Source organism: Dendropsophus ebraccatus, chromosome 8, assembly GCF_027789765.1.
Source record: "Dendropsophus ebraccatus isolate aDenEbr1 chromosome 8, aDenEbr1.pat, whole genome shotgun sequence".
NCBI classification, from domain to species: domain Eukaryota; kingdom Metazoa; phylum Chordata; class Amphibia; order Anura; family Hylidae; genus Dendropsophus; species Dendropsophus ebraccatus.
Window position 1 is genome coordinate 122957150 of NC_091461.1, and position 25412 is coordinate 122982561.

At 47.1% G+C, this 25412-nt stretch overlaps 1 protein-coding gene across 4 annotated transcripts in view; it reads right to left on the reverse strand.

Moving 5' to 3' along the window:
• RABGAP1L (RAB GTPase activating protein 1 like) overlaps positions 1-25412 on the reverse strand; it is a 233521-nt gene that overhangs the window by 163325 nt on the left and 44784 nt on the right. For all 4 annotated transcript variants that reach the window (XM_069981650.1, XM_069981649.1, XM_069981651.1 and 1 more), the window contains 7 exons: positions 21504-21661; positions 18833-18943; positions 12487-12553; positions 11400-11502; positions 7764-7930; positions 4991-5129; positions 4223-4316 (listed from right to left, as the gene is read on the reverse strand). In XM_069981650.1, the coding sequence (XP_069837751.1) occupies positions 4223-4316; positions 4991-5129; positions 7764-7930; positions 11400-11502; positions 12487-12553; positions 18833-18943; positions 21504-21661 (839 nt within the window). The remainder of the gene's footprint in view (positions 1-4222; positions 4317-4990; positions 5130-7763; positions 7931-11399; positions 11503-12486; positions 12554-18832; positions 18944-21503; positions 21662-25412) is intronic.

The following is a 25412-nucleotide window of genomic DNA, read 5'->3' on the forward strand; positions in this document are numbered from 1 at the left end:
GCTTTATATGCAACATTGTAGCATCTTTTTAATACTGGGAGGATTATTACGGGGCCCGGGGTGCTTATTACGGGGCCCGGGGCGCTTATTACAGGGCCCGGGGCGCTTATTACGGGGCCCGGGGCGCTTATTACGGGGCGCTTATTACGGGGCCCGGGGCGCTTATTACGGGGCCCGGGGCACTTATTACGGGGCCCGGGGCACTTATTACGGGGCCCGGGGCACTTATTACGGGGCCCGGGGCACTTATTACGGGGCCCGGGGCACTTATTACGGGGCCCGGGGCACTTATTACGGGGCCCGGGGCACTTATTACGGGGCCCGGGGCACTTATTACGGGGCCCAGAGCACTTATTACGGGGCCCGGTGATGGCGTTCTTCATGTAGCTGTTGGTTGAGCTTTCAATCAAAATATAAAAGAAAAGCACTAAAGATCTAAATCTCCTTGTCAGCTGACGTACTCCGATCTACAGGCGTCTTCCAAGATTAATTGAAAAAGCCGCCTTAGATCTGAGGGAAGAAAAACTAAAAATGTGCAGAACATTTTAATTGGCGTTCTAGTCTGGTCGTATTCTGCTCCGCCAGGACAAAGGAAAGTACAGACACTATTCTTCTCCTGCTTCACAAAGGAACCAAACACAGTAACACGTTCATCAATGCTACTAAATAACGTCCGAAACTGGGGAACACCGGAGAGAGACGGACGTTCACCTCTCATACTGCAAAGAGGACGGGGCACACACTGCTGCTGCCAAGAGTAAAAATGACGTCCTATATACAGGATGGTGGAGTGGACTGGCTGAGGAGTGGGGGTCTGACCACTGGGACCAGTATCAATCAGAAAAACAGACTATCCCCTGAGGAGCGGAGAGATGGCGTGCACGCTCTCCAACTGCGCCATTCACTGTCTATGGGACTTTCACATTGACAGGTTCAGCACAACGGCCCAGATTTACTAATCCGTCTCCGCCAGAATTTTGGAAGCCATCTCCCATATACCTCTAGGGGAACTACATAGGCAGCTCATTCGGTTGTTGTCTGCTTTCCAACCACTGTCGGCAGCCATCTGTAAGGTGAAAGGGGCCGGAGGTCCTGCAATCTCAGGAGGCGAGACCCTCATCTCTCACATATTTATGGCACGCCGTAAACATCCAGATGGGAATAGCCCTTTAAAAGGGGATATCCAAGATTAAGAAAGTGTATCTGCTTTCAACAGCGCCACCCCTGTCCTCAGGCTGTGTGTGGCATTACATCTCAGCTCCATTCCCAATAGTGAAACTGAGCTGCAATACAGCAAAGTAACCGGGTGCAGATTGGGGGTGAAAGCAGCCATGTTTTATTTTTTTCATCTCTTTAAGGATGGTCCAAAAAGTTCAGTCTAAATTGGGATTAAAGCCAAATTTTCTTACAAATTTTTCCCCATATCTGTGGTTTATTGATAATCCCGGGAATCGGTTTCCATTAACAATGGAATTCATTATTTTCTGTGCTAACAGGCTAATAATAAGTGTATATTCCTGTAGCGGCGGGAGCGATGGTGATCCCCGGTGAACGGTAAATGTAATTGTGCATTTGTGATAAACAAGTGGATTGGAATAAGCTTCAGGGAAGGTGAAGACTCCCGAGCAAAGAGGAAGAAGAAGTAAAGCAGAAAGTCATTGCTGAGATCTATGACTTCATTTCACACCCCGCAGGCGACGTCTCGCAGCGATTAGCGGCAGAATATGGTGCCGCTGCCTAATTCACTTCTCAAATAAGAATCTACTTTAAATGCAGAAAAAGAAGAAGAAGAAAAAGCCCATTTCTATGCACAACCCTGAGGAAGGCAGAGTATAATAAAGCTGTATGCACCAGGTAAGGTTATTACTGTGATCACATAGGACAAAGGAAGGTTCAAGAAAGCGGAGACTGACTGCTGCTACTCATGGCAACCGCAACCTATACTTAGGCGCTCGGGAATTGCTGGTAATATGGTTCCCTCACACACATGTATTATCTGCCTCCCCTTCCCCCTAGAGTAATAGGACCTGATAATAAAGCCGGGACGATGCAGAGACTGTGAATCTCCTATGGAGTCCCTGTCGCTGTACGTCAGCCTATACCCACTGCTCCACTACTGCCTCCTTAGGATTGGAGAGATTCCTACAGTAAATGTCCCTGCTGACACTTAGATGAGTGCAGATACATGCAAAGTTATGCATCAGAATCCTAATAACCTGCATGCATCCTGGGTACTAATAACCTGCATGCATCCTGGGTACTGGTAACAAAACATGCATTAGGGATACTAAACCTGCATGCATCTGGGTACTGATAACCTGCATGCATTAGGGATAATAAACCTGCATGCATCATGAATACTGCTAACCTGCATGCGCCAGGCTACTAATAAGCTGCAACTGATAACCTGAATGCATCCTGGGTAGTAATAAACGGCATGTATCTAATAAACTAGCATGCCTCAAGCTACTAATAATCTGCATGCATCAGGCTACTAATAATCTGCATGCATCTAAACACTAATAACCTGCATGCATCCTGGCTACTTATAACCTGCATGCATCAAGCTATTAATAAACGGCATGCATCAGAGTACTTATAACCTGCATGCGTCGGGGCACTAATTACCTGCATGCGTCAAGGTACAAATAACCTGCATACGTCCGGGAACTAATGTCAATCAGCTGCTTTTAAGTCCACCAGGATATTGTTGTGCACTGAAAGGGGCAAATACTCATGGGACAGTGACATAATATTACTAATGTACATGGAGGGAAGGTAAGGGCCCTATTCCACGGGACGATTATCATTCGAATTATCGTTACATCGTTCAGAACTAAACGATAATCGTTCGGTTGAATAGCAGTTAACGATGAAACAACGAACAAGAAATCGTTGATTGCTTAATAAGACCTGAACCTATTTTTATCGTTGCTCGTGTGCAAATCGTTCACACTGAATAAGACGTCGTTCTGTCGTTCGCAGTAGCATCGAAAGCAATAGTGATGACAAGACGACCGCAAGAACGATCATAAGTAACGATTATCATTCCATGTAAATGGGTGAACAATTTCAGGCCGTTCACAATAGCGGTCGTTTGAAATCGTTTATCGTTAACGATTATCCGAACGATAATCTTCCCATGGAATAGGGCCCTAAGCCACTGTGGGCGGAAATGCCTTGTTGATGCCAGAGGTCAGAGGAGAATGGGCAGACTGGTTCGAGCTGATAAAAAGGCAACAGTGACTCAAATAGCCAAGCGTTACACCCAAGGTAGGCCGAAGAGCATCTCTGAACGCACAGTACACAGTATGGGCTCCAGCAGCAGAAGACCACACCGGGGGCCACTCCGCTCAGCTAAGAACAGGAAACTGAGGCTACAATTTGCACAAGCTCATCGAAATTGGACAGTAGAAGATTGGAAAAACGTTGCCTGGTCTGATGAGTCTCGATTTCTGCTGCGACATTCGGATGGTAGGGTCAGAATTTGGCGTCAACAACATGAAAGCATGGATCCATCCTGCCTTGTATCAACGGTTCAGGCTGGTGGTGGTGGTGTCATGGTGTGGGGAATATTTTCTTGGCACTCTTTGGGCCCCTTGGTACCAATTGAGCATGGTTGCAACGCCACAGCCTACCTGAGTATTGTTGCTGACCATGTCCATCCTTTTATGACCACAATGGACCCAACATCTGATGGCTACTTTCAGCAGGATAATGCGCCATGTCATAAAGCTAGAATCATCTCAGACTGGTTTCTAGAACATGACAATGAGGTCACTGTACTCCAATGGCCTCCACAGTCACCAGATCTCAATCCAATAGAGCATCTTTGGGATGTGGTGGAACGGGAGATTGGCATCATGGATGTGCAGCCGACAAATCTGCGGCAACTGTGTGATGCCATCATGTCACTATGGACCAAAATCTCTGAGGAAGCTTCCAGCACCTTGTTGTATCTATGCCACCAAGAATTGAGGCAGTTCTGAAGGCAAAAGGGGGTCCAACCCGTTACTAGTATGGTGTACCTAATAAAGTGGCCGGTGAGTGTATACACAACCACACACAGCTCTGCTGCCCCCACATACACACAGCTTTGCAGCACACACAGTATACACATATATACACATCCACACACAGCTCTGCAGCACACGCAGTATACACATATACAAACACACACACACGGCTACACACCTACACCCGGTTATCGCTGCCATCTTACCATTTCTGAAGGAGCTGACCCCAGCATCCCAATATCTTCTCAGGACATTCTTTGGAAACGTCTCCGGAGCCGCTCCAGAGCTCGCAGTCGCTCTCTGAATAAAGACAGATGAGGTTATTGTAAGATATAAGACATGACTATTGACTATCCGTTATTCTCTTTATTCGTGTGAGAAAGAAATAACGTTATTCCCTACATGTCAGTGCCCTGTGATACCCGACTGTACAGAGTTATGGCCTTGTGTCTTGTTCACATGTCACCAATGGTATTAGCATACCCAACAGCTCAAGCACTGACACCATGTATAGAGCGTCACACTATATACCGCCCCATCACATGTCCATCCACCCAACGCCATCACTACAGAAGCACAAAGCACTGTATACTACACACCATGCTGTCACTACACCTGTGACATAAGACGGTAGGGTCTGACATCAGACGTTTCAATATGAAGATGTGAGAATGAAAAAAGGTGTAAGAAAACAGAGCGTAATGTATACAGGGTGCAGGGGGCCTCTAACCTGCTGTGCACCGTCCTGGCATCCCGTCACACCACTGCACTACACACCATGCAGAACATACATGTCACATACACACAGTCCATGCACAGGGTCCTACCTAACATGGTCACTACCATCACCTTCCAGGGACTAAAGTCGGGGGACCAGAGAAATTCCTACAACAGACAGGTCTATCAGTCAGCCCTCTATGTATACTGCTCGATGGGAAGGTACAGATTACACCGCGGTAATGGAGGGCACTCACCTTCCTCCGGCTCATCCTCTTCTTGTGGAGACAGTAAGCCGCTGGTACTGGCTGGGCTGGTCGGGGCCTCCACCATCTCGGATTGCCTCTGCAGGCTCAGGACTTCATAGATGGAATCTCCGGAGCTTTTATTCCCAGACTAAAAGGAGGAAGAATGAACGTGAAAAGTGTCCGTGAATATTCACAACGTATAAGGAGCAGGAGAGATCCAAACCAAGTTCTATCTGGACAAACTATTTTTTTTTCTTTCAAATCAACAGGTGTCAGAAAGTTATTTAGATTTGTGATTTACTTCTATAAAAAAAAAAATCCCCAGTCTTCCAGTACTTATCAGCTGCTGTATGTCCTGCAGGAAGTGGTGTATTCTCTCCAGTCTGACACAGTGCTCTCTGCTGCCACCTCTGTCCATGTCAGGAACTGTCCAGAGCAGGAGAGGTTTTCTATGGGGATTTGCTGCTGCTCTGGACAGTTCCTGACATGGACAGAGGTGGCAGCAGAGAGCACTGTGTCAGACTGGAGAGAATACATCACTTCATGCAGGTCATAGAGCAGCGGATAAGTACTGGAAGACTGGAGAGTTTTTAACAGAAACAAATCACAAATCTCAGGCACTTTCTGACACCAGTTGATTTGAAAGAATTTTGTTTTGCTGGAGTAGCCCTTTAATTTGTCCCTAAAAGAAACCTGTCAGATTGAGCATCATGTGATCTGTAAGAAGATGCTCACCAAATTCATAGATTTGCTTGTGGACAAGCTTCTGTGTAATTTGTATTTTATACATTTAAATCCCAGCTCTTTTTTTTGCTTAAGAGCCCAGTGGGCGGACCAACTAGGTGACTGGAAGCTCTCAGCCTCATCAGGGTCATCTAACTTGCTGATGGATTCTCTTCAGGGTGCCACCTGTTTGGAGCGATTCTTGCTTTTCCTGACACAAATTGTATAAGTTACCTGACTAATCAGTAAATAGTCATATGGGTGTGATTATATAATCGGGGTGTGAATGTTTTACATTGAAGGGCGTGTATTAGGTATATACCCCCCCCCACCCCGATTCTATAACCCCACCCATCACTTCCTAACCACACCCATGTGACTATTAAATGAATTGTCAGACAAATTGTCAACCCCCTCACCCATATATATATATATATATATATATATATATATATACACACCCACAAACACATGCACACACACATACATATCTCAGACTTTTTAGAATGTGTATGGGACTCTTAGAACATTAGCAATGGTTTATAGTGTGTGCGGTCAAAGGCTGCTTGTCTGGTTGTTTCCGGCCGCTTGGCGTCCTCATCCAGCACATACCTTTCTGTAGCTTTATTAGCTTTTATAATTTTTTTTTATTGAAATGCTTCTTATAATGAACAAGGGAGGTGGGTGGATCGCAGGCAGGACGCCAGACAGTACAAGATGCATTTTATTCCATTTTGTGGCTTTTTATTATATTTCATGATTTTATGTGATACTAAAGACATTTTCCATTCTATATCTGGAAGTATTTCTCCTAAGAAAGTTGCTTCAAGGGGTTGTGTCATCAGTAACAGTTCTGTGCCCCCCCCCCCACCAAGGTGCTGCTCCACCAGATCCCTCCCCAAACAGCTGATCCCCCTAAATCCCCGGGCCCCCCAAAAAGCTGATCCCCCTGATGCCCTAATCAAGCCCCCCCCCCCAACAGCTGATCCCCTGATGTCCTGATCAAGCCCCCCCAACAGCTGATCCCCCTGATGTCCTGATCAAGCCCCCCCAACAGCTGATCTCCTGATGTCCTGATCAAGCCCCCCCAACAGCTGATCCCCCTGATGTCCTGATCAAGCCCCCCCCCAACAGCTGATCCCCTGATGTCCTGATCAAGCCCCCCCCCCAACAGCTGATCCCCCTCATGTCCTGCTCTACCAGTTCCACCTCAAACAGCTGATTCCCCTAAGGTCCTGCTCATGCCCCCCCTCCCTCTCCAAACAGCTGATCCACCTGAGGCCCACCTTCTAAATGACAGATACACTTTAAAGGGGTCCTCTGGGATTGTGTCATGTGTACCACCACAATAAAGACTGCTGTGTCCAAATAAACAAAGAGCAGGATGAGGCAATTACACTAGGTCCCAGAGGATGGACCGGCCATCAGAGAGTCCCAGTACCCTTCTGTACAGCCGACATGTCTCCTATGTGCCGGCACACCTCCCACATGCCTCTGTACAGCCGACATGCCCCCTATACGCAGACACGTCCCCTATATGCTGCTTGGGCTGAATTCTCACTTGTCTGAAGGGGAAAAGCCACAGTTCAGTATTTTTGCCCTGTCAGACTTTAATAAATGCGATGTTTTATACTCCTGACAGCCCAAAGAGCAGAGAACCGGCAGTGAAGCGGAGGGAGCGCTGGCGGATATTTATATATACACATAGGCCCTATTATTCTATAGACCCCATACAGAGAAAGTGAAAGACTTTGTTTCTGTGTGTCTAGCTGCAAAAAGAACGAACAAAAATGATAGCTGCAAAAATAGGCTACAGATAATAACAGAGGGAAAAAATCCCTCCAATTATCTGTGTAATTGGAGATATAAGTATAGCTTATTCCATCAAAGAAAACACATTTCTGTGACATTAGGATCCATAGGGTTTGCAGACTGTGTCTATGTGAAAGTGTTTTATGAAGGGAAAGGCACGACGATCACATCAAACCGCGCCGAGAACAAAAGACAATGTGTCACGCCGAGCGCTGCCCGCCGAGAGCCGAGCACGACCCTTTCATACCTGTTTGAGCTTCAGGTAGAAGGTCTCTGTGAAGGCTTTCCTGCTGAAATACCAGAAGCGCTCATTGCTGGGGTAGACACGGACCACCGTCTCCAGCAGGAAGCGCACCGGCTCCACCACTTCTGTTACCACCATGTCCACTGCCACCGTCATGTAGACTCTCTTATCTGCAAGAGAATGAGATGCCGCTATCATATATATCACATGGATTCCATATATAACATGGAAATCACACACATTCATATATACATATACACACATCACATACATTCCATATATAACATATACATCACACATATATACATATACACATCATACACACACATAACATAGATTCCATATATAACATCAAAATCTCACACGTCCGTATAACATCTACATCACATGGATTCCATACATAACATCTACATCACACATATATGCACACACACATACATCACATGGATTCCATATATATCATCGAAATCAAACACATCCATATATACACAAACATTATATAGATTCCATACATAACATCTATCACACACATATATACATATACGCATCACATAGATTCCACATTTGACATATATACATACACACATCCATATATACATATACACACACATCACATAGATTCCACATTTGACATATATACATACACACATCCATATATACATATACACACACATCACATAGATTCCACATATAACATATACATACACACATCCATATATACATATACACACACATCACATAGATTCCACATATAACATATATACATACACACATCCATATATACATATACACACACATCACATAGATTCCACATATAACATATATACATACACACATCCATATATACATATACACACACACACATCACATAGATTCCACATATAACACATATACATACACACATCCATATATACATATACACACACACACACACACACACACACACCACATAGATTCCACATACAACATATATACATACACACATCCATATATACATATACACACACACACACATCACATAGATTCCACATATAACATATATACATACACACATCCATATATACATATACACACACATCACATAGATTCCACATATAACATATATACATACACACATCCATATATACATATATATACACACATTACATAGATTCCACATATAACATATATACATACACACATTCATATATACATATACACACACACACACACACACCACATAGATTCCACATACAACATATATACATACACACATCCATATATACATATACACACACACACACATCACATAGATTCCACATATAACATATATACATACACACATCCATATATACATACACACATCCATATATACATATACACACACATCACATAGATTCCACATATAACATATATACATACACACATCCATATATACATATACACACACACACACATCACATAGATTCCACATATAACATATATACATACACACATCCATATATACATACACACATCCATATATACATATACATACACACATTACATAGATTCCACATATAAGTCCATCAGTGCCATAACGGACGATAAACTATTAGAGTAAAGCCCCTTTTACACGGGCCGGTTATCGGTAAGGATTGCTCCTCGAAATGCTCGTTCGGCCAATAATCGGCCTGTGTAAAAGTGACAGCGATCATTAGAGGATGGAGAAAATCCTTGCTGATCAGCTGATCGCATCTTTTGCGCAGGTCTAGAATGTCTTGCTATCGTCCGCACATCTCCCTGAGTAAACGGCGTGGCCGATAGCAATTTGTATATAACGGCCGCATGATGGATACAGTGATGGTTCGGAATAATCGTGCCTAAGTAACCTAAGTAAACCATTAGGCGATCATCGATCATCGGCTGATCGTTGTCTCTATTCCACAGAGCGATGATCGGACGATTATCGCTCCGTGGAATAGGTCCCTTAGGCTGGGATCACACTGTGTTTCTGCACTTTATTTAACATATCAATTTTATAGGTAACCATGTAAAAACTGATCCGATAAACAGACTGCAAAAACGTAGTGTGAACCCCGCCTCAGTCTGCTGCGCGGGTCTATCGCTCCCTGTAAGCGTCCATCACCGGCCAGGGGGAAGCTGACTGAAATGTGTCCTCGATGGGATGACTGACAAGAAGTCCAGGACATGGCTGCCTTCATGAATACGGCTTTGGCTAAGCTCAAGTTCTAATCCCCTCCTGTAACATACACAGAGATTGCTTCCTTTAGGCTGGGTTCACACACAGTATATTTCAGTCAGTATTGTGGTCCTCATATTGCAACTAAAACCAGGAGTGGATGGAAAACACAGAAAGGATCTGTTCACACAATGTTGAAATTGAGTGTATGGCCGCCATATAACAGTAAATAACGGCCATTATTTCAATATAACAGCCGTTGTTTTAAAATAACAGCAAATATTTGCCATTAAATGACGGCCATCCACTCAATTTCACCATTGTGTGAACGGATCCTTTCTGTGTTTTTAATCCACTCCTGGTTTTGGTTGCAATATGAGGACCACAATACTGACTGAAATATACGTAGTGTGAACCCAGCCTCATGCTGTATTTCTTATTGCTTTAGTGTTTTTCTGAAGCTGGACCATGTGGCTGTTAGTTAGGAGCTAATAAGACAGCACAAAAACCATAAGCCAGGGCTTGGGAACCATCCACCCTCCAGCTCTCCAGACTTGTAGTTTTGCAGCAGCTGGAGGACTGAAGGTTCCCCATCCGTGGGTTATGGTTATGCTTTACTATCTCCTAGCTAACAGCCACAAGGTCCAGCTAGAAAAAAAACACTAAAGCAATAATAAATGCAGCTTAAAGAAAGAAATATATGTATATGCATCCCCTGGACATGGAAACATGCGGAAAACTATCATGGGCAGAGGTTATCACAAGATTAAAGGGGAAGTTCCCCCAAAAAATTATTTCAAATCAACTGGTGCCAAAAGTGTCAGAGATTTGTGATTTACTTCTATTAAAAAATCCCCAGTCTTCCAGTACTTATCAGCTACTGTATGTCCTGCAGGAAGCTGTATGTCCTGCAGTCTAACACAGTGCTCTCTGTTGCCACCTCTGCCCATGTCAGGAACTGTCCAGAGCAGCAGCAAATCCCCATAGAAAACCTCTTTCACCATGGTCCTAGTTAACCGGACTTTTATGTTACTATATCTCACATGTAACCATAAGCTTTATTGTATCCTACTATGCCGCGTTTTGTACAAATACATGTTTTATTGGGCATTTGTTAAAATACTTTTGAAAGATTTTCAATAAAAAGATTGAACAGAAAACCTCCCCTGCTCCGGACAGTTCCTGACATGGACAGAGGTGGCAGCAGAGAGCACTGTGTCACACTGGAGAGAATACACCACTTCCTGTAGGACATACAGCAGCTGATAAGTACTGGAAGACTGGAGATTTTTTTATAGAAGTAAATTACAAATCTCTGGAACTTTCTGGCACCTGTTGATTTGAAATTTTTGTGAACTACCCCCTTTAAATGTTGTCACTTATCCACAGGATGTGCTCAGTGCTGCTGTATTTGCCCTCTATAGGACTGATGGAGTTAGCTGTATATAGCTCTTGGCTATCCGGATGTCCTCTTGTACCTTTAGGCGTTTCCTCATTGAGCGGCTGAAACGCTGCTACATTGGGATTCCACATTCCGGTGATAACGTACGCTTTTCCATCGCCGCTTTTCCCCATGGATTCCTATAAAAGATAACTCAATGAAGGCCTTGCAGTAGAAGACAAGACAAGACAACAAGACAAGACAAGACAACCTTCTAGATGATTATTATTATTATAGCATACACAGACAGATGGCGGCCAGTGTCCCCAGTCAGCAATGGCAGACGCAGCACACGGACAGCGGGGGGAAAGTGGTTTCTGGGGGGAAAATCTCTCACCACCTTCTCAAGGTCTTAGAAGATGAGTGGGAATGTAGCCAAGCCGGGATCTCTCCGGAAGGAACCATCTTCAGGGTCACATCGTTATTATAACAGAGGGGCAATGAGAAGGACGTCATGTACTGATGAGGAGAAGTGACCCAACACAACAGCCGTCTATAGAAGAGAAATCTCCGACTTGGCTCCAATTGCCAGTCATGTTCTAAGACTTCTAATTGGAGTGAAACACTGACTTTAAGGGGGATTCTGCTCAGAGTTAACTTCTAATATGTTAAATATGTTCTCCTATGTTATCTTCGTTCCTTGTCTGAGCGATCCCGCCAACACTTCTGAGACCGACTCATCTGGCAGTGACAGCCCACTCAGCCAATCACTGGCCGCGGCGCTGTCCTGTCTCAGTCAGGGATTGGCTGAGAAGGCTGTTAATGCCAGAGGAGTCGGTCTCGTAAGAGGAGGAGGCAGGATCGTTCAGTCAGGGACCGAAGATAACACAGGAGGACACTGGGGGAGTGCAGAGAGGTAAGAATAAGCTGTCTGTTATGTTATTCCCAGCGGCAGAAACATATTAGAAATGAATTCTTAGTGGTATACCCCTTTAAGGTGCCAATAAAGAGCTGCTTCACATATCCTTTCTTCCCAGAATTCCCAGCAGATCTTTATGATGTTCCTTTTTAAAGTAAAAAAACAAACAAGCAACAAAAACATCTTTTTTCCCCTAACCATAGACAACCCCTTGAAGTGGCCATCATGTAGACATGACAGAAGAGTAAGGGAGACAGACAGATACCATATCCAGGAGATGCATGTCGCTATTTTTGACGTTTTTGCCCGGACTGAGCAGCATCCCAAAACATCTGAAAGAAAAAAGAGAGAAAGCAGAGGATTATGGGAAGAAAAAACAGATCATACAGAAAGAGATTGTGTACGATCATCAAGGAATAAAGAACAACAATTATGATAAAAATGAGGAAGACAAATATCACTTGGATGAATAACATGAAGCCAACAGGATGAGGTTATAGATCAGCACCTGCCCAGGATACTCGGATCCTATCTAGATAGAAGAGCAATGCAAGAGTCCTCTTAAAGGGCTTGTTCACAAAAAAAAATCTTTTAAAATAACTGGTGCCATAAAGTGCGAGAGATTAGTAATTTACTTTAACTATGTATGCTTCCGGCTGTATGCTCTGCAGGAAGTGGTGTATTCTCTCCAGTCTTCCAGTACTTATCAGCTGCTGTATGTCCTGCAGGAAGTGGTGTATTCTCTCCAGTCTGACACAGCGCTCTCTGCTGCCACCTCTGTCCATGTCAGGAACTGTCCAGAGCAGCAGAGATTTTCTATGATGATTTGCTGCTGCTCTGGACAGTTCCTGACATGGACAGAGGTGGCAGCAGAGAGCACTGTGTCAGACTGGAGAGAATACACCACATCCTGCAGGACATACAGCATCTGATAAGTACTGGAAGATTCTAGATTTTTCAATAGAAGTAAATCACAAATCTCTGGCACACAAACAATGTTTCGATTGTTGTCTGCAATTACAAGGAATGATCATCATCTAAATTCAAACAATGTAACGCTTTTTTCTGTACGATAATCGTCCCATGTAATAGGGCTCCTAGACTGGTGACTATATAATGAGTAAATGGGCAGATTGGCTGCCACGCGGGCGCACCGGCCACCATACGTATGAAAGCATCCCTTTGTATCACTTTTCTTATTGTACGAGGCTGAACAGGAAATGAGGAGACTGTAATTGGGGTGAGGAGAAGATGGAGGGCGGCGGAGGTGACAGTGAGAGCGCCCACTTCCCGTGGTTGGAACTTTGACCGGATCAGATGGTTTGGGAGAGAGATCGCAGAATAAAGCAGAAGTGGTGTCATCCGAGTGGAGCGCTGTACAGTGTGACCGGCCGCGGCCGTGCACAACATAAGGGAGGCAATCGCTGAGGTTTTATAGACGGTTCATAAACCACATACTTAACCCTTTATCCCTGACAGTAATGAGTAACAGGGCTGCTACCTAATACCTCTAAGGCCACATTCACACTTCATATAACATCGGCCGTTCTGTGACCCAGCCGTGTCAAAGAACGGCCAGTGTTACTGAAGATCATCCCTGCCGGTACTGCAGTGGCGGCGAGATGATCTTCATTTATGATGAATTCGGATGTGTGCGCGCCCGTATCCGAATTCCCCTCTGCACACAATGGAGCGTTTGGCCAGAGCTGCACGCTCCATTGTGTGAACGGACAGGTTCTCTGCGGCCGCTATTCAGTTATTAGCAGGCACAGAAACCTGACAAGTCAGTTTTCCGTGCGGCCGGAATGGAATCATGGCCGGAGCGTGTACTATGCGTTAGGGGTCCAGCTGGGATTCCATTTATTCATAATACAACGTTTGTTTTGTGTAAATCACGGCCGTTATTGCAATTTATTGCTGTGATTTAGACAAAACATACGTTGTGTGAACATGGCCTAATGCTGGCCATACTTGTAAGATTGCTGTCAGCTTAAAGGGGTACTCTGGAGAAAAAATTCCAGTCTTCTAGTACTTATTACCAGTCCAAGGGCCTTATTACATGGGACGATTATCGTGCAGAAAAAAACTTTATATTGTTTGAATTTAGATGAGGATCGTTCTGTGTAATTGCAGGCAACAATCGAAAAGTTGTTCGCGTGCCAGAGATTTGTGATTTACTTCTACTGAAAAATCTCCAGTCTTCCAGTACTTCAGCTGCTGTATGTCCTGCAGGAAGTGGTGCATTCTCTCCAGTCTGACACAGTGCTCTCTGCTGCCACCTCTGTCCATATCAGGAACTGTCCAGAGCAACAGCAAATCCCCATAGAAATCCTCTCTTCCCCCCACCATCCTTTAGTATTGCACTGCACTGGAAGAGAGTGGATATTGGGCTAACTCTTCCCCCTGCTGGGATCTGTGTTCCCTCCGATGCTGGACGTATGGAGCAGGCTTAGCCCCTGAGCCTGATCCTTCCCGACATTATGACGTATATCAGCAACATGTTAATGGAAAATCCTGGTCATCAGGTAAAACAAAGGGACATTACGGGGGATCAGCGTATGTGAACCTGTAATCAGTAATATTAATCCGCTGCGGTGTCATGACAGTGGGAGGGGGCGGTAATAAACAGGGAGGGCAATGCTGTGCCAGGGGCAGCGCTAAGTGCAACCCGCTTTATTAGGGCCAATATAATAAGTGTTATTACGGAGCCTAAGGAACTGCCTTGTAATTCAGTCTGGGAAGTATATAGAAATCCTGGTGGCCCACAATACAGTCCCTGTAGGCCGCCGTTCTCTATGACAGGAATATAAAGGCTGGCAGCCGGGCCGGCGGGAGGGTGCGCTGACATCATCTGCCGCTGACACATACTTACAACAATTAGCCGCCGCTCGTGAGGCGCCTTTTATATAAAATCATGTTCTTTTATCGTGCCCGGACATTCACCAGAATCTAAAGCTCTCATTCACTTCTGAGGATCAAAACTCCAGTTTCCATGACAAAGCCTCGAAACAATCAGCGAGGAGGAGACGGCCATTTAACCTTTCTCAAAAGGTGTTTGCGGCCCCGACAGGTCTAGGCAGACATTTTGCGGCTCACACTAATATTCAGAAGGCGTCAGACATCACAGCGGCTAGCCAGGGCAACATGGCAGCCGTGGCCAGGACACTAAACATTGGTGTCAGACATCACAGCGGCTAGCCAGGGCAACATGGCGGCTGTGGTTAGGACACTAAACATTGGTGTCAGACATCACAGCGGCTAGCCAGGGCAACATGGCGGCTGTGGTTAGGACACTAAACATTGGTGTCAGACATCACAGCGGCTAGCCAGTGCAACATGGCAGCTGTGGACAGGACACTAAACATTGGTGTCAGATATCACAGCTGCTAGCCAGTGCAACATGGCGGCTGTGGCCAGGACAGTAAACATGGATGTCAGACATCACAGCGGCTAGCCAGAGCAACATGGCGGCTGTGGCCAGGACAGTAAACATGGATGTCAGACATCACAGCGGCTAGCCAGAGCAACATAGCGGCTGTGGCCAGGACACTAAACATTGGGGTCAGACATCACAGCGGCTAGCCAGGGCAACATGGCGGCTGTGGCCAGGACACTAAAATGGGTGTCATATCACAGCGGCTAGCTAGGGCAACATGGCGGCTGAGGCCAGGACACTAAACATTGGTGTCAGATATCACAGTAGCTAGCCAGGGCAACATGGCGGCTGTGGCCAGGACAGTAAACATGGGTGTCAGATATCACAGCGGCTAGCCAGGGCAACATGGCGGCTGTGGCCAGGACACTAAACATGGTAACATTACAATCTGCATGTTGCCAATAATGCATATAAATGGCAGGTCACAATGTGACAAAATGGACTTTCAATAGCTCTGATACAGCGTGTGCGACATGTTGATCTCTGGCCATACAATCTGCCTTAAAGAAGAAGTCCAGACAGACCTATTTTTTAGCAAGTTCTGGGGAGGGGGAGGATAAAACAAATAACAGGTACCTACCCCTCACCCCCACCCCCAGCACTGGGGTCCGCTGTCCCCTGCTCTGGTTCCCGGCCGCTTCCTGGTTTAAGCGGGGACCCGGGTCGTGATGTGTGAGGTCTGCTCAGGTAGTCAGCGGCTGTAGTGGGGTCTCGCCTCGGCCACTGACTGGATAAGCGGACGTCACACGTCACGACCCAGGCCCCCGCTTAGACAAGTAGACGGCCGGGGACCAGAGCGTCAGGATGCGGCCACCAGCGTTGGAGACAGGGAGGTAGGTCCATGTTACTTGTTTTATCCTAGCCCCCTCCCCAGCACCTGTTAAATAATGGCTTTGGCTAGACTTCTCCTATAATATATTAGGGAACGGTGTCCAGCGCCCACACTTCTCTCCTGAGGTTGTAACCACCTGCAGGGTTTGGTTGCGGACATTTATGGCTGATTTATATCACATTGGTCACATCTGAATACCTGGGAGAAGGAGTGCGGCAGCAGCGGCCTACAATGTTCCCTGAGCCTTACTAGGCCATAAAAGAAGCTTCCAGAGCTGAGAGCTGGTGTAGCTTCCCATGTGCAGGACACGGCCTGCCCTAGACAGGGGCAGATTTATTAAAGGGCCAGCGCCTCTTCAAGTGATAATGTCACCCCCCCTTAGGCCTTAGTACAACGTTCTGAGACTCACGGAAGTTACAGCGCATGAAACAGAGCAGTGGAATCACAGGCCTCCCGGCATCATGTATCATGAAGACAAAACGGTTTAAATCTTCACAGGACGGTACTAATACAGGATGCCGTGAGGTCTGTGGTCCCACCACACAGCTTCTTGCTCCATAGCTTCCATGAGTCACGAAACGTGGGAATATGGACTTACTCTATGTGTGGTTCTCTGCACCATCCACAAGCTCAGATGCTGCCATACAATATATACCTGTATAACACCTGTCTGTGTCTTCTTTCTGCTGTAAAATTGATTCATTTCATTTGTGGACAGTGCCACCTAGGCGGGGCCTCAATATGGAGTGTCACCTAGGCGGGGCTTTATGACAGATGAGGCCACTCCTAGCAGGGACATGGGGCCCACATGCTGTGAAGCACTGCCAAGGTGACACTGCCCATATATGGGAGAAGGCTGTGAGGCCCCGCCTAGGTGACACTGCCCATATATGGGAGAAGGCTGTGAGGCCCCGCCTAGGTGACACTGTCCACCAATAAAATGAAGCAAGAGTAAGGGGGTGGGTGACAACATTACTTTAATTCATCCCCCAGATCTCCATAATATTCCATATGACTGCTAGATGAACACACAAAGCAGAGATGATCGATCACCAGGGTTTCTTGGCACCCGGACCCCCCCACCAATACAAACTTCTGACAAGTTTCTATGACATGCTAGAAGTTTGTCTGGCGTTCACGCCATTGGATGAGGGGTCTTCATGGCTTTAACACATCTGACATGTAAGCGGCGACTGAACGCGTTCTGTGAATGGATGAAGAAAAACACCACCTAAAAAAACCACAGATAAACCAAAAACATCCGATAATTTCCAGAATTTTAGTACAAAATAAAAGCACAAAAAGAGTATGTTATTTTTACAATTTAAATGATAGAAAATCTCTTAATGTCCCGATCACAGGCGGAAGTCTACAACCCCGGCCGTCACCACAATAGCTTCAGGAGATGCGGCATTAATCTACTGTAAAAGTGATAAAAATAGCGGCGTAATTAAACTGTATATGACAGATAAAGTGATGGCAGCGCCGCAGTCACCGGATAGATCCATGTATGTTATACTAGACAATATTGCCCCCTGCTGGAGTCCTAACATATATGGCCGATATGTACAAGACGCAAGCGGCATCTCCAGCGAACGTATTGAGAGAACACCAACCCAGGACATGGATGAGGAATATAGAGCATTATATACAGTACAAGGACATTGTATACAGTACATAGGACATGGTATACAGTACAGAGGACATGGTATACAGTACAGAGGACATGGTATACAGTACAGAGGGGGCTCCGCTCATACAGCCTCCCCCCTAGACACCAACAATGGGGGTGTTACCACTATCTAATGTGGAGGAAATAAATGTGTTAGCTATACAAGGTATACTACTATATCAGGCTGGTAAGGTGAAAGCAGCCCAATGGACTCCATGGATTAATAAGACAAATAATTGGATAAGACTGGAGAGGAGCTTCTATATTAAGAGGAAATGTATGGCAAGGTCTGAAAGGATTTGGGGAAGATGGGCAGACAACCCTGGGATATACCTAGTAGGGCATTGTGGGAATGTTGTAGACATCCTATGTATATTTCCCTTAATCGGACAGCTTGCCGTTAATCTGCATTCATAAGGAAGGAGTCGCCTGTTGTTGGGGGGGGGGGGGGGTGCCACCTGGCATCACCTGGCATCATTTTATCGTTTTTTTTATAATGAAGGTCAATACAAAAACATACGTTTTTCCACCAGTTTTTTTTGCAAAAATGTATGAAAAAAGAACAGATGAAAAAAAACCATAGCGTGAACCCAGTCTTAGGATTTCTTTTTTCCATCTGTCCCTCTGGGCCCCATGGCCGCCCGCACAGAGGATGACTGCACCGTCCTCACCTCTCGACCAATAGCTCCTTGTTGGACACCTGCTGGATTGTGATCACGACTTTCTTCTCGAGTCCTTGCTTCAGTTTGAAGAACAGTTTGTCTCGATCTTTTGGCACCGGACTGGTGGAGGGAACAGAAAGACAGGTCATTACAACTGGAATACTTATCTGTGATGTCTCCTAGACCCCCAACGTGTGCACAGAGGGGCCAGGAGCGCACAAGCTTCTATATACAGTATACACTGGGATCTATATACAGTATACACAGGGATCCATATATACAGTATATACAGGGATCCATATATACAGTATATACAGGGTTCCATATATACAGTATATACAGGGATCCATATATACAGTATATAAAGGGATCCATATATATACAGTATATAGAGGGATCCATATATACAGTATATAGAGGGATCCATATATACAGTATATAAAGGGATCCATATATACAGTATATACAGGGATCCATATATACAGTATATACAGGGATCCATACATACAGTATATACAGGGATCCATGTATACAGTATATACAGGGATCTATATACAGTATATACAGGGATCCATATACAGTATATACAGGGATCTATATACAGTAACCACAATGTAAAACAAAGAAGGATGTACGAGAGTAACCACAGAGTGATCGGGAGATCTCTGCTCACTGTACAAGGATGAGGATTAAATTCTTTATCCACTGGATGAGCGCGGGGCAGAGAGAGAGCGCGGGGCAGAGAGAGAGCGCGGGGCAGAGAGAGAGCGCGGGGCAGAGAGAGAGCGCGGGGCAGAGAGAGAGCGCGGGGCAGAGAGAGAGCGCAGGGCAGAGAGAGAGCGCGGGGCAGAGTGAGAGCGCGGGGCAGAGTGCGCAGGATCCTGTTTTGAAGGGCTACTCCAGAGGGTAACAATTTAATACATTGCTTTTAAAGGGTACTGCTGAGTTGGGAAACTTTATTTGTTGCTGCAGTCATAATAAAATAATAAAAATGCTATGCTTACCTCCCCGGGCTCACCCCCACTCCCCAATATACAGTGATATGGCCTATGCTCTGATATGCGCGGTAATATACAGTGATATGCAGTGATTTGACCTATGCGGTGATATGCACCGTAATACACAGCAACATACACGGTAATATACAGTAATATAGCCTATGCGGAAATATACACGGCAATATACAGTAATATGGCCTATGCGGTGATATGTACGGTAATATACAGTGATATGCACGGTAATATACAGTGATATGTGGTGATATGGCCTATGTGGTGATATGCATGGTAATATACAGTGATATGTGGTGATATGGCCTATGTGGTGATATGCACGGTAATATACAGTGATATGCACGGTAATATACAGTGATATGTGGTGATATGGCCTATGTGGTGATATGCACGGTAATATACAGTGATATGCATAGTAATATACAGTGATATGCATGGTAATATACAGTGATATGCATAGTAATATGCAGTGATATGCACGGAAATATACAGTGACATGGCCTATGCGGTAATATGCATGGTAATATACAGTGACATGGCCTATGCAGTGATATGCATGGTAATATACAGTGACATGGCCTATGTGGTAATATGCATGGTAATATACAGTGACATGGCCTATGTGGTGATACGCAGTGATATGGTGATCGGGCAGATGTCACCCTTATGGCTCCCCTACCGTCTAATAACTTCTTCCCAGAACATAATGCGCCCTTATAAACCTCTTTGTCTGCGCTCGCTCCGCCGTTCCCGTACTGACAGGGAATTGCTGAGACAAGGAGACATGTTGTGGTGAGACTACAGCTGCTTATCCTGAAGAGGCAAATAACGGCGGGATAAAAGACATCGCCTGAATTCCCTATTTTTAAAGCTTTTCACAACATTTTTTCTTTGAGAGCAGAATGGGCAATTTGGCAGCCGGGCTGTGAATGCGGTGATGACAGCCATTGTAATCGGTGACATTAGCATGTCAGACAGACACGGCTCCGGGAAGCCATCATTACAGCACGATCCCACCGGCTCATTTCCTTCACAATAGCGTCTCACTAACCAGTGATGGCAAAGTATGACAAGTTACCGTATCAGTGTGCTGGGAAACGCTTTCCTCCATGATGACAGACGCTTTACACTATAGCCAAATATTCATCATGTGTGCAGCAGACAGGGTGGTTCAGCCATATTGATTCTTATTTGCTTTCTTACATCTTCCAGTACTTATCAGCTGCTGCATGTCCTGCAGGAAGTGGTGCATTCTCTCCAGTCTGACACAGTGCTCTCTGCTGCCACCTCTGTGCATGTCAGGAACTGTCCAGAGCAGGAGAGGTTTTCTATGGGGATTTGCTGCTGTTCTGGACAGTTCCTGACATGGACAGAGGTGGCAGCAGAGAGCACTGTCTCAGGAGAGAATAAACCACTTCCTGCGGAACATACAGCAGCTGATAAGTACTGGAAGTCTGGATATTTTTAAATTAATTTAATTTCTGAAACCAGTTGATCTGGAAAGAAAGGGTTTTCACCGGAGTACCCCTATAACCTGCCACTCTGACATCTCTCCCTGAGCTAGAGTTAGTACAACCCTTCCATCACACACCGTGCGTACCAGACGGCCTTCACAATCTTACACCATCGGCATAAAGCACATTGCGGAATGGCTGGAGGACAGGTACCTGAAGTTCCCTTTTCCGTCGTCCTCCTTCACCTCGAGGGACACTGTGAATGAGAAGACATCACTATCCGGCGTCGGCAGCGAGGAATCCTTGGCGTCTGTAGTTTGCTTAGATGAACGCTTGAATGCAGTAAAGAAGCTGTAAAGTATTCTACTAACCTATGGGGGGAAAAAAGAGAGTAGTCAGTGACCAGTCCTGTCCTATATACACATATAATGGAGCGGTGATGTGTTGTGTCACTGTGGGCTGACTGATAGTAGACAAGGAAGTGTTAAAGTGGTTACCCACAGCGCCACCCTTGCCCTCAGGTTGTGTGTGGAATTACAACTCCCCTCAATTCACTGGAATAGAACTGAGCTGTAACCAGAGTGTCCCTGTTTCCGGGAGAAAGAATCTATGCTTTTCTAGTCTTGGCCCTCCCCTTTAGCGAGGACCCATCGGTATCTCATGTCTATATTAATAACTACCAGTATTTCCCCTAACATATTCATTCTGGAGCATCTTTTCTTACACTATAATGTTCCTCTGTTATCCCTCCTAGAAAGATGGCGGTAATTTCACCACTCCATTGTGAAGAGGGTGGATTCCTACACCAGGGTCGCCGGGATCCATGAGCAGGTTACAGGTTCCAGAAGACCTCGCACTTTTACAATAGGAAACATAGTGGCCCAGACTTACTAGTGCAAACGTGCCAGTACGGTCAGAGATAATGTGCCAGTACGGTCAGAGATAATGTGCCAGTACGGTCAGAGATAAGGTGCCAGTACGGTCAGAGATAAGGTGCCAGTACGGTCAGAGATAAGGTGCCAGTACGGTCAGAGATAAGGTGCCAGTACGGTCAGAGATAAGGTGCCAGTACGGTCAGAGATAATGTGCCAGTGCGGTCAGAGATAAGGTGCCAGTACGGTCAGAGATAAGGTGCCAGTACGGTCAGAGATAAGGTGCCAGTACGGTCAGAGATAAGGTGCCAGTACGGTCAGAGATAAGGTGCCAGTACGGTCAGAGATAATGTGCCAGTGCGGTCAGAGATAAGGTGCCAGTACGGTCAGAGATAAGGTGCCAGTACGGTCAGAGATAATGTGCCAGTACGGTCAGAGATAATGTGCCAGTACGGTCAGAGATAATGTGCCAGTACGGTCAGAGATAATGTGCCAGTACGGTCAGAGATAATGTGCCAGTACGGTCAGAGATAATGTGCCAGTACGGTCAGAGATAAGGTGCCAATACGGTCAGAGATAATGTGCCAGAACGGTCAGAGATAATGTGCCAGAACGGTCAGAGATAATGTGCCAGAACGGTCAGAGATAATGTGCCAGTACGGTCAGAGATAATGTGCCAGTGCGGTCAGAGATAATGTGCCAGAACGGTCAGAGATAAGGTGCCAGTGCGGTCAGAGATAATGGGCTGCCAGGATAGGCTGCCAGGATGATCTAGAGATCACCCCTCCGCAACTCCCGCGGCTTCCCCGTACTCACCTGCTCGCTGCCAACACGTGGAATAGCGGTGGCAGCGAGCGGGAACGAGAAGCAAACGAGCACTGACAGCGCTTGTTTACTCCTCTGCATCGCCCCAAGAAATAGGGTCTTTAGCTGTCAGATATGGCTACCGCCCGCTGCTCGTCCTCCCCATACACAGGAACGTGCGGCACGTCCGAGTGTACCTGTATTCTCTATGCGGAGAGAAAGGTCTCACTGCGGGATCAGGCTGTGATTTTCCAGCACGTCCACTGGTATCATCTTGCGGTGGTCGTTCGGGAGAGCCCCATACACCTTAGGCTGGCGGCTGAATGGGTGTATGGGGACCTTTAAAGGACAGTCTAGAGATGCTCCAGATTTACCAATCAGCCTAAAACATTGAGATAAATCTGCTGTATTTAAAAATCTAAATTTACTGTCCACAAATGAGAGCGTTTTAATAAATCGGGGCCCACTGTATCAGATCCAAATGATAGCACTGGATAAGGATTCTAGAAGGCTCTACATACCATGTATCACTGAAATAAACACATTTACACTACAAGGCTGTATGTCAGGGGATGCGGGGGGGAAGGGCCAGGGTATGCGGGGGGGGGGGGAAGGGACCAGGGTATGCAAGGGGGAGGGACCAGGGTATGCGAGGGGGAGGGACCAGGGTATGCGGGGGGGGCAGAGTATAAGGGGGAGGGCCAGGGTATGCAAGGGGGAAGGGCCAGGGTATGCGAGGGGGAGGGACCAGGGTATGCGAGGGGGAGGGACCAGGGTATGCGAGGGGGAGGGACCAGGGTATGCGAGGGGGAGGGACCAGGGTATGCGAGGGGGAGGGACCAGGGTATGCGGGGGGGGAAGGGCCAGGGTATGTGAGGGGGAGGGACCAGGGTATGCGAGGGGGAGGGACCAGGGTATGCGAGGGGGAGGGACCAGGGTATGCGAGGGGGAGGGACCAGGGTATGCGAGGGGGAGGGACCAGGGTATGCGTGGGGGAGGGACCAGGGTATGCGAGGGGGAGGGACCAGGGTATGCGAGGGGGAGGGACCAGGGTATGCGAGGGGGAGGGACCAGGGTATGCGAGGGGGAGGGACCAGGGTATGCGGGGGGGGGGGGGGGGGGAAGGGCCAGGGTATGTGAGGGGGAGGGACCAGGGTATGCGAGGGGGAGGGACCAGGGTATGTGGGGGGGGGCAGAGTATAAGGGGGAGGGCCAGGGTATGCGAGGGGGAAGGGCCAGGGTATAAGGGGGAGGGACCAGGGTATGCGAGGGGGAGGGACCAGGGTATGCGAGGGGGGGGCAGGGTATGTGAGGGGGAGGGACCAGGGTATGCGAGGGGGGGCAGGGCCAGGGTATGCGAGGGGGAAGGGCCAGGGTATAAGGGGGAGGGCCAGGGTATAAGGGGGAGGGCCAGGGTATGTGAGGGGGAGGTACCAGGGTATGCGATGGGGAGGGACCAGGGTATACGGGGGGAGGGCCAGGGTATGCAGGGAAAAGCCAGGGTATAAGGAGGAAGGGCCAGGGTATGAGGGGAAAAGCCAGGGTATGCGGGGAAAGGGCCAGGGTATAAAGGGGGAGGGCCAGGGTATAAAGGGGGAGGGCCAGGGTATAAAGGGGGAGGGCCAGGGTATAAAGGGGGAGGGCCAGGGTATAAAGGGGGAGGGCCAGGGTATAAGGGGGGAGGGCCAGGGTATAAGGGGGGAGGACCAGGGTATAAGGGGAAGGCCAGGGTATGTGAGGGGGAGGGACCAGGGTATACGGGGGGAGGGACCAGGGTATAAGGGGGAGGGCCAGGGTATGCGGGGAAAGGGCCAGGGTATAAAGGGGGAGGGCCAGGGTATAAAGGGGGGAGGGCCAGGCTATAAAGGGGGGAGGGCCAGGGTATAAAGGGGGGAGGGCCAGGGTATAAAGGGGGGAGGGCCAGGGTATAAAGGGGGAGGGCCAGGGTATAAAGGGGGGAGGGCCAGGGTATAAGGGGGGAGGGCCAGGGTATAAGGGGGGAGGCCCAGAGTATAAGGGGGGAGGGCCAGGGTATAAGGGGGGAGGGCCAGGGTATAAGGGGGGAGGGCCAGGGTATAAAGGGGGAGGGCCAGGGTATAAAGGGGGAGGGCCAGGGTATGCAAAGTGTATAGGGGGTAGTAGTTCAGCAGTTGTTGACGGGGAGGCTATCCTTTCCAGGCCCAGGAAGCCCAACAGAGGGACCACATAACGACCCAGTCCTGTAATATCAGGAGGAATAGGAGAAGAAAACACGAGCACTGATCAGAAACAACACAATGGCTTAAAAGAAGAAGTCATAGAGGACACTGGGATCTCCCATCACTTGCCAACACAATAACCCATTATCCATCACCAGCACCGGGCGTACTGGAATATAAGAGGAACTATTGTCCGCAAATACAGCATAATGTAGGGAGCCGCCCAGCGATGTCAGTGACAGCCGGAT